The sequence below is a fragment of the Pagrus pagrus genome (assembly GCF_965226575.1).
Source record: "Pagrus pagrus genome assembly, chromosome: 12".
Taxonomy (NCBI): Eukaryota; Metazoa; Chordata; class Actinopteri; order Spariformes; family Sparidae; genus Pagrus; species Pagrus pagrus.
The window spans coordinates 31,843,032-31,856,007 of NC_140196.1; the positions used below are offsets into that span (position 1 = coordinate 31,843,032).

Sequence of the window (12,976 nt, forward strand, 5' to 3'; positions counted from 1 at the left end):
CACCACAAAACAAGCAGACCTTTACAACAGCTGAGGCCTTTTCCCTCTTCGTACTGGCCTCGACCCTTTTGTCCAATCCTTTTGCTTTGGAATAAGGTTGGGATTTAGAATTCCTCACATCCTTTCTTACTGCTGTTTGAGAATCCTGAATATCTCCAAACAGTGGGTCACTTGCAATCTTTACTTGTTTTTCAATAAATTCAACAATGTCACAAAAGGTCACTCTGCGATGGAATTTATCCTGTAACTCACAGGCAACATTTCTCCATCTATCCCGGAGTTTATAAGGCAATTTCTTAATGACTGTTTGCATATTAGCTGTGACGTCCAACTCATGCATGGCACCTACCTCTCCCATGGCATTGCAGCATCCTCATAACAAAAAACTATATTCCTGCAGGGCTTTCACGTCCTCAGGTTTCAAAACTGACCAAGTGAGGACCCTCTCCATGTAGGCAGAAGCAATTTTGAAGGAATTGCCGAAATGTTCTTGCAACAAAGATTTAGCTTTGGCATATCCTTGATCATGAGGCATATGCTGACAGCTTCTGACCAGGTCCTTGGGCTGGCCTCTGGTGTACTGCTCGAGAAAGTATAAGCAATCTTTAGCACTGTGCGTCTTGTCTTCGATACTATGTTCAAATGCCCTCATGAAAGTTTGAAATTGTAAAGGATCACCATCAAAAATCTGAATGTCCCGTCTTGGAAGAAAAAAGAGAGACTGCTGCTCAACCAACAAGGATGTAATTTCATTCTGTTTCTCCAAGACTGTTATTAAACGATTATGATCCATGGTATTTTGCATCACAGGTGCAGGATTTTCTGAGTTCAACTGAAACTGATAACATGATCGTGTACTTTGTATTTTACCTTGTTGCACCTTTGGCTCCAACCCATTTGACCATGTGACTTGTGACTGCAGCTCAATCCTTTTCTCCTTAGGTCTCGCATCCAACAAATGTGAACGTGGCTGGTCACCTATTGGAGTATACTGAGATGGCTGTTTAGCTACCACAGGCACAAATGTCTCAGCATCAGCATTCAATGTTGGAGCTCTCCTTTGTTCTCTCTCCAAATATGAGTTCATTCCATTAGATTTAATGCTGGAAACTCTAGAGCCTTCCGAGGCCTTTAACACTTTCACTTTAGCTATTGATGCAGCTAATTCCATATCCAAATCAAGCTGCTCTTTCTTTTTTCTGAGCAGCTCTTCTTGCTCTTCCAAAGCATGTTTGTCCTTTAAGAGGCTTTGGCGAGCAAGGAGGGCCGCCATGTCTGCCTCAGCTTTAATACGTGCTGATGAGGTAGATGAAACACAGGACTTACTTCCTGCTGAACTTCTTTTCTTTGAGGTTCTACTTGCAACATTGGAAATGCTGTCCCTCGGTTCAACATCATCTACTGTCGCTGCGATTCCCGCACCATTTTCAGAGTGTTTAGATGAATCATTTCCATTAGTTTTTACGTCAAATGGTTCAACGTAAGGTGGATATAACTGAGGCAAGGTGACGACATCATCTGTGCTCATTTGTGCCACACTTTGATTAGATTGTCTACTTGCATCAGAAAGCCACACTTTTACATTGTCCATAAAGCCACTGTTATACTTAAGTATACTTGAAAACCAGGTGTTTTGTTTTTCTTGTTCCTCTTGAGGAAGCAACTGAATCACAGCTTCATGAAGTTGGCTTGCATCCTCAAGCAACACAGATAAGTTTACAAGATGAGACTGAACACTTGGAGCATTATCTTCATTTTGCATAAGTTCTTTAATTGTCTTTATAGCAGCTTTAATTTTATTAACCTTAGCTTGACGATCTGTTTGAAACGTTTGTATTTGATTTTCCAATGCTTTCACAGAGAGTTTTATTCTTCGTTTTTCAACTCCCACATTAACATCAGGACATGAAGAAGATCTACTTAAATCCATGTTCACTTGTGAATTATCAAAACATCCATGCACAGCCCAAACATTATAGATCACACACAGCGCTTTAATGGCATGAATACGTCACAGGAAGCCTTGCATACACATGAGCGATAACGATCCACCAACAGGCAATTGCGTCACGTATTCCCCGCTGAACTGCCTATAGAAAACTATCTAAACTCACCCTAGTCTTCTGTGCATACTAGCGGTGGGTACTTATGTACCTATATACCGTTAGTCTTGAACAAGACAAACTGTCTTAGAAAAAGATCTACGGCGGCACTCCCGAGCCAATGGCTCCACCCGCTTGATGACACGAAAATAACAAACGGCTTAAAACAAAAAAGGAGTACAACCACCTTATGTGGTTACACTGCTAAGGCCTACCAGGGGAAATATTTAATTCACAAATATGACCTGTTGTGTGTGTTTGTGTATGCGTGACCATACATCCGCTCCCGTAGCTGTGATGAATGAGCCGTACGGGCTGGCAGTGAATGAATGAAAACCTACTCTGGCGATGAATGAACTGCTGCGTCTCTGCGCGCTCCAACTTCCTTGTTTGAAGCGTTCCAGAATGATCCCAGGAATCCAGCGTCAACGAAACTTTCCGTGGATCAACACTTCAGTAACTTTTCTGTTGACTAGTATTACGGCTAACTGAGACCAATAACAAAAAAACAATCAGCCGTGGTGGGCTGAACGCGGGAGAAATTGTTGACGCGCACACTTCGCTTTATTCTTGCTCTCAAAGCGCCTTTATTTTCATATCACGGCAGCACACAGAAGCTCCAACTGTTTACAAACGTCCGTGCAAGATTAATACGGTAAAGGAAAGCACAATATGATGTGATAGCGCAGCGGTCAACAGACAATTTCACCCCCGTGGCTCACCCCACGCCATGTTCAAACGCCAACTGATGAGACCAGGTGAGTACAATCACAAGTAACCATGGATCACACGCCCACAGTGACACACCCCTACCCACGCACCAATGCAGTGTCCACATCCACAAACCAAGCACACACACAGACTTACATACGGCTCCTACAGTACTCATGTTCATCACCATTCACACACAAAACCCTCAGTTTCCCACCCGGCACAAAGTCTCTCTTTTCCACTAGATGGGGCTGTAATAGTGTCTGTGTGCTTCCAGTGTCCAGCAGGGCAATAGCACTCTTCCCATTAACTAGGACTGGGGCAGTCTGTAGCCTCCCCGTAAAACCTGTATCCCCCTCTTCTGGTCGTGGGAAACAGCAATGGCTGGAGTGCTTGGGCTTCCTATTGGGACACTCTGGCTTAATGTGGCCTTCCTGATGACAGTAATAGCAAACCACTGACCCACTGGATTTCTGTTCTGGGGCATCTCTGGGCCTAACTGGTGGAAATGAACTTCGGGCAGGCTGTCTACTGGGCTCACTAGTCTTTGGACCACTCCCATAACCAAACCCCTCAGACCTACCTCGAGCTGCTGGTCTTGGTTGCGCCTCCATCCGGAAGGCCTTGTGTCCATGCCGAGCCGCCATGAAGTTCTCCACCAGCTCTGCCGCCCGCTGACCATCCCGGGGGTCGTGCTCCTTCACCCAGACTCTGATGTCAGGGGTCAGAGTACGAAGATACTGCTCCAGGATGAGTGTCTCCGAGACCTCGTCGATCGTCTTTGTCGCTGGCCGAATCCACTTGTTGAAGAGATCCTTGAGGCGGGTGTACAACTCCCGAGGCGTCTCTCCAGGCCTGACATCCGGCTCACGGAACCTCCTCCGGTACACCTCCTCATTGATCTCATACTTATTCAGGATGGCCTCTTTTACACGATCATAGTCCATCGCAGAGTTCATGTCCATAGCCACATAGGCACTACGTGCTCTGCCAGACAGGTAGGGCACCAGTAACACCGCCCACTCCTGTCTGGGCCAGCGGTACGCCGTGGCCAACCTCTCAAATGTGGTGAGGTATTGTTCAATGTCATCCCCCTCCTCAAACCTGGGGATCGCAGCTCTGGACCAGGTCATTCGAGCTGCTGGTGCCATGACTGCTGGTGCTGTGGCTGCAGGCTCTCATCCCGGAGCTTATTCAGCTGGACCTGAACACCCTTCCAACGCTGCTCCTGCTTCATTGCCTCCCTCTCCTGGGTTTGGAGGGTCCTGACCAGGAGCTGATGCAAGGTGGCCAGATCGCACCCCTCCAGCTGGTCTCCGCAGGATGCCTGGGGCCTGGCCTCGCCATCCGATTGCACCTCCTCTTCCTCCTCCGTTTCCTCGCGGGTCAGCCTGGGGCAATCCATTCTCCCCCAGGCCCGGCCGTCTTGCCCCCCCCCCGGCCATGCTTCCCAGCTCGTCCTCGTGTTCCACCTCTTCCCTCCAGCTTCTCAGATGGTGCCACAGATCCCACCACTGCCACCAAATGTGAGGGACCGCCGTGGCCTCCTCACGTAAAGGGGATCCGGGCAGACTAGAACCAGGTAAGTAGATGAAACCACCAGCCAGCGAAGCGTCAAATGCCAGAAAAAGGCTTTTTATTTTCCACACAAATATGAAAATAAACACACACACTCTGAGAGCACAGAACAGCAAACACTGGTGATCACATAGCCTCGCACCAGGCTACTTCCTCTCAGAGCCCCCCCCAAAGAGCTGAATGAAGCTCCCTTAAATATGGCAGCATGCTAAGCCCAATTGGGGCAAACCATTAATGAGGGGTAACACCAAAACCAAAATGGTCCACATCTGCCATTATACACATGAATATCCCCCAGAATAAACAATACACCATCCCCTTTTAACTCACATAATATTTCACATGTCAACACAAAACCTCTGCATAATAATCACCCAAACCACTATACACTATCAAAACCAACACCCCTGAGTGCTCTGGGACGCGCCCCCCTTGCCCCGTGCTCAATAAAGACCGCCCCTGCAACGGCGCTCGCTTCCGCCGAGGAGCAGTGGAGCCGGACTGTGAGTGCAGGTGTGTGTATGTGAGTGTATGCAGGACCAGAGTCTTTACCAGTGAACAGATGAAGAGCGGGACGAGTAGTGGGTACCTCACTACACGCCCAGATGATAGAAAGGAGTGAAAACTGTCATAGGTGAGTTGAGAGTGTGGTGAGTGCGAGCCGCGGCGCACCGCGTTCCCTACGCCGGCGCACGGCTCACGCCACCCACGTTAACACAGCATGGCACACTACCCACGTATCATAAACGTACACATCAAAATACTCATACATACTCAGAGTCCTTAGAATAATCTGTGGGAGTGTATGCGAGTGTATGAGTGTGTGTGTACAAATGTCCGAGCCAAGTCTCTCTTCGCTCCCTCGTGGGCCACGCCACACACCGGCGTTCACCCGAGGAGACGGTGAGAAGGGGGGGGGTTGCTCACCTTCTCACAGACACTTATAAGTGAGCAACATAAAAATCTGGCTAAATCCCTTCAATCCTGTTTTTTCACCTTTAATACCCCGTCTCTTTGGCTGCCATGCGGACCCCTTTCACCCTAGAGACCCCAAAATTTGCATGGAGGTTGTCTTGGGGCCCCTACACAAGAATACGAAAGCAAAATATAAGTCATTTAGAAAAAAGGTCCTTTTCAAAAACCCATGGGTGTTACACCCTCTGACATCCTGACAAATTTATAGCATTTTTTTTATAGAGGTCGTGGAAGTCTGAGCTTTTGATATGTTGTTCTGTAGCCCCAGATGAGCAGATAAGCATTGGTTTGGCTTTGATTAGAGATCTACTTTTTGGTAGGCGGGCCTTCAAACTTTCACATTTTCAAACCGAATGAGGCTCACCATTCCAACAAACTGAATGACTTGAAACTTGTTATCTAGTCCAAAAGCTCACAACTGCTGGCCACTAGGAAAGCGAAGAAAGCTCCAATTATGGGACCAAAATGTTCTAGTATTACAATTTTAGCTGAGCAACATACTCAAATCGTATTCATTTAGAATAAAGTTTTGATATTTTTTATTAAAAATTTTACATGTATTTTTTGGCCTTAAATGGCCCCCTTTGACCCTAGAGACCCTAAATTTTGCACGGTGGTTGACCCCCCGATACAAGTGTGCCTAAGGATTTTTCATTTTGCAGGTTATACTGGTTTACAAAATAAATATGTAATGTTGTGTGAAAAATACCATTTGAAAAGTTGAGTGAGGATTTGAAATTTTTTTTCAAGACACGAGCACAAATGTAACCGAAAAAGTGAGCACGCCTAAAAACTCTCTCTCTCTCTTTTTTTTTCCAACATCGCGTCATATTACGTCACGAGAGGGAGTTGTATGCTAGCAGCTGCCATAGCTTAGTGTGGGAGCAGATGGCTATTTGTCAGAGCGGTCGTCTTATCGTGAGTCAGTGTGTTTACAGCAGGTTTGGATTGCGTTATCATGGACATGGTAAATTATTGAGTTTGTGGTGGTTTCACAAACTCCAGCCTGTCACGACACCGAGTCCACTGGTTTACTAACAGAAAAAAAACGGTGCTATCTTCCGTGCCTGGGTGCGTGTTGTGCAGTTGAAGAGACGGGGCTTGACCTCTGCGTCAGCTACGAAAAACTCGGTTGTGTGTCGCTCACTTTAAACCAGAGGATTATCACTCCAGCGATCTGATGGAGTTCAACTGGGATTCCGAAGCAAGAACTGTGCGACCCCCCGCCCCCCTCTCCCCTCCAACCCCCGGTGCGGTGCGGTGCGGTGCCTTCAGTGCCGACAGCCTCATCCAGACCGCTGTCTGTCAGCAGCTGCTGGTGCTGCCGCCCCGGCAGGAGACAGTCACGGATCACGCAGAGACTCAGCTGAACGTGAACAGCCACTTGTAAGTCTTGTTTTATAACATTTGCTAAGTACCCATTTACTGGACGTACATAAGAAGCAACGTGACATGTTGTTGTAGAGCAGCGCAGCTAGCTTGCTAATAAGTGAGCAATGCTAGCTAACGCTAGCTAGCGTTAGCAACGTTTTTTGCACAACCTATCTTATGAAAAGGCACTCGGTTTGCCAATATAAGAAGGGTCAAGTTTAGTTACAGCCCAGTGACCCTGTTTGCACAGTTAAAACATTCCTAATGTATTTTATGTGCTATATTTTGAAGGATTTGGGCGACATCGGCAGTAATGAGGCAGGGGAGATGACAGTCAGTGCTGCAGCAACAGGCTTTCCCTGGCTCCTCAGTACCCCACTGCGGCTCACAGTGCAGCCTCAGACCTTCTCATCGTGAAACAGGTAGCGTAACATAACTCATATAGAGAATGTCAGCATTCTATTGTTCTTCTGGAATTTATTATTCCGTATTCCGTACGTTTTTCGGCTCGTTTCTCTCGTTACAAATTTTGAAACCATTTAACTATCAAAATCTTCAGCTCGTTAAGGACATTACTGCTTGTATTTTTGGCATTTCTATCTTTTATACTTTTGGAAATATTGAGCTTTTTCTGCAAAATTTTCCCCATTCATCCTTATGGGGATTTTTTCAAATTTCATTCTGCTACTACTTCAGCATACGTTCAGCTATAGAAACCGTTCAACTATCAACATGTTCAGCTTTTTAAGCTCTTTCAGCCTTGTACTTTTCAGCTTTTTCAAATATTCAGCTTTTTCAGAAAAAAAATTTATATGGAAGCAAATGGGAAAATCTTCAAATCCTCTTCAAAACTCATCCACTTTCAAGCTCTTCTGCTCCCTCATACTTTGAGCTAGAGACACCATTCCAACTTTAAAATAGTCACAGGACCTTGAACTAGTTGGCATGTATTCAGCTTTTTAAAATCTTTTACGGTTTTGAAATTATCACAGCTTTAGTTTTAAGGATTTTTAGCTCGTCTTCTGGGTTTATAATGGGTGTGTATTGCGTGAGCTAGAGTGGGTGACATAATCGCTAGAGTGGAGAGCAGCTGCAAAAACTTGAGAAAAAACTCTCTTCAGCTTGATTTGGGTCCCACAGCTTTTACTTCACATAGACAATATATACATAGAAATGTAGGAAATCTTGTTGCTTTCCGATGATGTTCTTATTTCAGATGTAGGACTTAAACTTTTGGCTGTAGAAGCCCTCGAGCGACAAGCACTCCAGCAACGCCCCCATAAGCTACAGTGTTAACTTTGAGCCTAAATTTCTGGAGTGGAGCAGACGGTACCGGTTTTGTCTCTCGCTCTGGCTCCCTCATTTTTCACTTTACAGAAATAAAAAAGACATCACATGGTTCAGCAATGTCTCCTGTTACTCACTGTAAACATATTTTGTCCATAACCATTACACTTTTTTCTAAACCTGCAGGAGTTTGGGAGGTGTTTTCCCATTCATTCTTATGGGGACATTTTCAACTTTGGTTCTGCTACTGCTCCAGCATATGTGCAGCTACAGAAACTGTTTGGCTGTCAAACTGTTCAGCTTTTTAAGCTCTTTCAGCCTATTACTTTTCAGCTTTTCAACCTTTTCATCCTTTTCAAATATTCAGCTTCATGTTCAGCTAGAGAAACTGTTCAACTATCAAAATGTTCAGCTTCGTGTTCAGCTAGAGAAACTGTTCAGCTATCAAAATGTTCAGCTTTTAAGCTCTTTCAGTTCATTACTTTTCAGCTTTTCTCCCTTTTCAGCTTTTTCTGCAAATTCTTGACCATTCATTCTCATAGTTTCATGCATTTTTTATGCATTAGGCAAGTGTTTTCCAGCACATTCAGCAGATTTCCAAAATCACTTCAGCCGTCAGCATTCACGCTGTATTTTCGCAGGAAATACAATTTTTCTAGTTATATATGCTATCCATATGCATACAGGCGGTACAACTCCAACACTATCTGACCTCCATTTTTAACACACTTGAACACATTCTGTGACAGAGCTGTTGTATGGGATTGCAGGTTGGACAAGGGTATATGTAGTAAACCAACCATTGAATGTATTAAGTTACATAATTGTATAAAGATTGACCTCTTATTATCCTAGCTTTCCAGGCACAGCCCAAGATGTGTCATGGTGCAAATTAATAGGTAATTTTCTTTTTTCAGGGCTACTGACAAGTTCATTGTGTGCCAAAGCCAGCTTATGTCTCTATTTACTAACTGCTCAGCCTGTTGTGGAGAAACTGAAGTAAGTAACTCCAACGGAAGGAAACATTGAGACGCAGGAGGGAACTTGTGCAAAAATAAAGCAGGTAAGGGTCTTCTTGTGATTTCTGATGAAAAACTATCATAACTTGTATTTCAGTTTGTATATCTTGTGTTATTTATGTACTGTAATCTTCTGCCTTTCACATATGTCTTTCATGTCTGTCAGCATTTTTGGCTCCTCATGGATTCTCTGAGAGTGCGAGAGTGCAGCACTGTCCTGTCCTCGTCTGCTGCGGCTCCCCTTTCCAGATCCCTCCAGAAGATCAACAAGGAGGAAGCTGTTGGCATATTCACTGCACAGCATTCATGATTTGATACAGGACATTGATAACTCTGAGGCTTTTCATACTCATAAGACTGTTTTTTTTTTTTTTAAATGTAATGTTTAAAAATATTTAGAGGCTGCATTGTGCTGCCCCGTATACTCATTATACGGATATACGCGGCTCTCTGGAGCTGGAGCTAATTTCGTCGGAACGACTTGTAATGACACCAAAGTTATCTGGGTGAGTAAATGATCGTATTTTATGCTAGAAATAAGGTCCAGATTGTAAAAAATGGTAATTATCCTTTAATAACATTTGGCACATCTGTATAATAGTTGCAATGTTCGTTAAGTTAACACTTAGTTTACATGTGTTGTGCAGGATGTGCTTAATTGTGTTAACTTTAATTCATGAACATAATTTATGAAGGACATGTTTGTTAGCAGTCTTAAGCTGCTGCTGCTGCTGCATGCAGGTTTAACCATCAAATGCAGATCTGACTGTACCCTTCTGTTAAAGAAAGAAAAACCTATATAGGCTAGGCCCAGTGGACAATCTTCCTGCTGTATGCAGTGTAGTGGTATTCCTTTATTTTCTTTCTCTCTTGCACTTAATGGTATTTTTAAGATATTTATGCTGTTGCAAAATGTTGTTGTGTTATCGTGAGCACTGTCTATGAGAACCTGGGCAACCTCATAGAGTGTTTTGAGACCATCAGGTCAGACATACCTTTGACAGCACCATGGTGAGGGAGGCGTCTGGCTTCCTGAGGATGCTGCAGGATGAAGATTTTGTTTTTTTCCTGCAGCTGTTTCATCAAATCATGCCTCATGTTGACATGATGTACCAACAGCTCCAGAAGAGGGACATTGACATGGTGTTCATCAAACGTGCCCTGCAGAACTTCACCAGCAGTGTTCAGGCCATCAGGTAAGATAATATAGAGTAATTATAATAATAGTTATGCACATGTTCATTACTAAATGTCAGCATGCTGTGATGGTTATAATGTATAGGAACTCAAAAGTAATGAGCCACTTTAGTCATCTGCATTTGTGTGCAAGTAAGTTCGGCACATCCAGAAATAGCGATATTTTTTCAGCCATTTCCAGAAAGTTGTGCAACACAGGCAATTTTTTATTACTAACTAGTATTACTGTTTTTTTAAAAGACAGTAATTATTGATAATGGCATTGACATACTGTAATCATATTCTCACACTTTTGATCTGTCTCCCTTCAGGGACCAAAGCTCCTCTCAACAGCAGCAGCAAGAAGCACCAGGTACCACAAGATCAAGGAGAGCCTTAGGAACAAGAGTAGCAGAGGCTGTCAAAAGAGGTATCTGCATTCATTACTGACCAATGATGTAGGCAGACTCAAGTGTTGGAACCAAGTGATAAAGTCACAATCTCTGTTTTTACAGAGTTAGATTCAGTAATGGATGGTAGTCATTTTTTTTACTCACCCATTACTTGTCCATTATACTCACACAAGGATACAGTAATAAGTCTGCATGAATAATAAAATGCATACTTTGGAACTGTGAGACAGTAGATACAGTAGATCATGGCCACATTCATGCCAACACCAGTAGAATTTTGTTTTTTTTACAATTGTGTGTTACTGACTATACATTTTTATCATTTTAACAGATCTGTGAAACAATCCTGGGCCATGCCAAAGACAGGTTCTCCTTCACCAGCTACCTTGTGAGTGCCGTGCTGCTAGAGGCAGAGCTGTTTGACCGGCATCTGAAAACATTCCCTGAAGAGGCTCTGAATACCACCGTGAGGGCATACCCCATGCTACACAAGGAGAGGCTCAGGACTGAGCTTTCTCTCATCTACGAAAGTCCAGACTTCAGGGGCAGCTGCAGTGCACTGGCTCTGTACCAGGTTCTACAGAGCTACAACCTCCAGGAAACCTTCTCTGAGACTGTGGCGCTGTTGAACATCCTCATAACCACTCCAATGACAACAGCTGAAGCTGAGAGGTGTTTCACCACCTTAAAGAGGATCAAGACATTCCTGAGAAATACAATGGGACAGGAACGTCTGAATGCATTGGGCCTGCTTTCCATGGTGAGGGAACTTGTCAGGAACATGCCTGATTTCAATGAGAGGGTGATTGATCGCTTTGCTTGCTTGAAAGAGAGGCGAGCTAAATTCCAATACAAGTGATGAGTGAGTGTGTTCTTAAATGGTGAGTTGTGTTATGTTGTACTCTCCAAATGTTGAATTGTAAATAGTTGTATTGATTGCATATTGCCATCCAAATATAAACTGAATATGTTCTGGAAATTTTTGATTAATTACAGTTTTGATGATAGTGTAATTTGATTTGATTATCGCTATGGCATCCATGATGGCTATAAATTGTAGACTGTGCTAAATGTGATTTCATGGGCAAACTATTAGATGACAATGTATCTGTTAATGTGTGTTTTATTGTGGAACCAAATTTATTGTATTTGAGACATTTAAATTGCCTAGCTATACAAAAAATACTGAATAGTATGAACTTTTTATGTCTGGTGTTGCCATCTAGTGGTTGAACAGGAAAACCAAATTAATCAATGAAATGTGACACTGTAAAGCTGGCTATCTGACTTTTATTTATTATTATTTTACCCATTGAATGGGTCACCTTAGCCATCATTGCAACTTTTGCCTAGTGGTGGTGAAACCGAAGCTTTCTGAAGCACTGAACCACTTTGACACAGTTGCCTGGAAAGTGATGCACTGCTTCGAAGCATTCGATACAGTCAAAATAGTGACATCTGCTGGCTGTTGAGGGGAATAGTTGACGTCATGACTTTCACGAGTCAGTTTTTAATTAAATGTATGTTCTCTCACCAAACTTGTGTCATAATGTTACTGTAGTCAATCTAAATATTCTATATATTCTGTCATTGGTAAGTATCAGTACTCCGACATGTACTGTATTAGATTATCAATACTAGTTTTTTTATTGCATGATACATGGTAGTAATCTGTACGATGTTGTGATGTGAGCATATCCGTAGCTAATGCGTATACGGTAAGCTAAGCCAGCAGTCTCTGACCAACTCTGCACTGACTGTCCTGACACCACAGCTCAATTTCTCTCTCCTCTGGCCATTAATTCTCCCCCTGGTGTCTCTCTGCTCTCTAATGTGCATAATGGACTCATAGTTATACGGTTGTGGTCTGTCGTATTTGTAATTATACACATGTAAAGTTTCCTCGGGGTCAGAACCAGCACCACAATCCATTGTTTTCCTATTGTTCAAATCGACCGCTCTCCCTCTGCCTACGTCACTTCCGTTAAGCGTTTTTCGATGCGGAAGTAAAATTTTCTCCCAAAAATGGATGTCTTAATAGTGTATTTATAAATATAATTTTAAGAAAAACTTGTTCCTACATAGGGATGGGCGATATGGCAAAAATATCATATCACGATTTTTTAAAAATAAAATCCCGATTTTGATTTTATCACGATCTTAAATCAAAAAAAGAAAAACGGACAATTTAGGCCAAAGAACCTTTCTGAACAGATTTTAATTTAAATAGTTGCAGTTTTGCCAACATGTGCAAACAACGTAAACATACTAAAAGGTAAACAACACTCTGATAAAGTGCACTCTTGCAACATAAAAGGTAGCTTTCAATAAACATAAAGTAAAA

General features: G+C 43.2%; 1 protein-coding gene and 1 long non-coding RNA gene across 2 annotated transcripts; both read left to right on the top strand.

The window, feature by feature from the left end:
- Positions 1 to 6,721: 6,721 nt before the first annotated feature.
- On the top strand, positions 6,722 to 9,346 carry LOC311266417. The gene is made up of 4 exons (XR_014623709.1): positions 6,722 to 6,752; positions 7,029 to 7,159; positions 8,942 to 9,087; positions 9,210 to 9,346. It is a non-coding gene; the product is annotated as an uncharacterized lncRNA (long non-coding RNA).
- An 806-nt stretch (positions 9,347 to 10,152) lies between these two features.
- On the top strand, positions 10,153 to 12,041 carry LOC311266540 (zinc finger MYM-type protein 1-like). The gene is made up of 3 exons (XM_084368957.1): positions 10,153 to 10,239; positions 10,552 to 10,592; positions 10,964 to 12,041. The coding sequence occupies exon 3, from the start codon at positions 11,114 to 11,116 to the stop codon at positions 11,489 to 11,491; it is 378 nt and encodes a 125-aa protein (XP_084225083.1). The 5' UTR covers positions 10,153 to 10,239; positions 10,552 to 10,592; positions 10,964 to 11,113; the 3' UTR covers positions 11,492 to 12,041.
- The last annotated feature ends 935 nt before the right edge of the window (positions 12,042 to 12,976 follow it).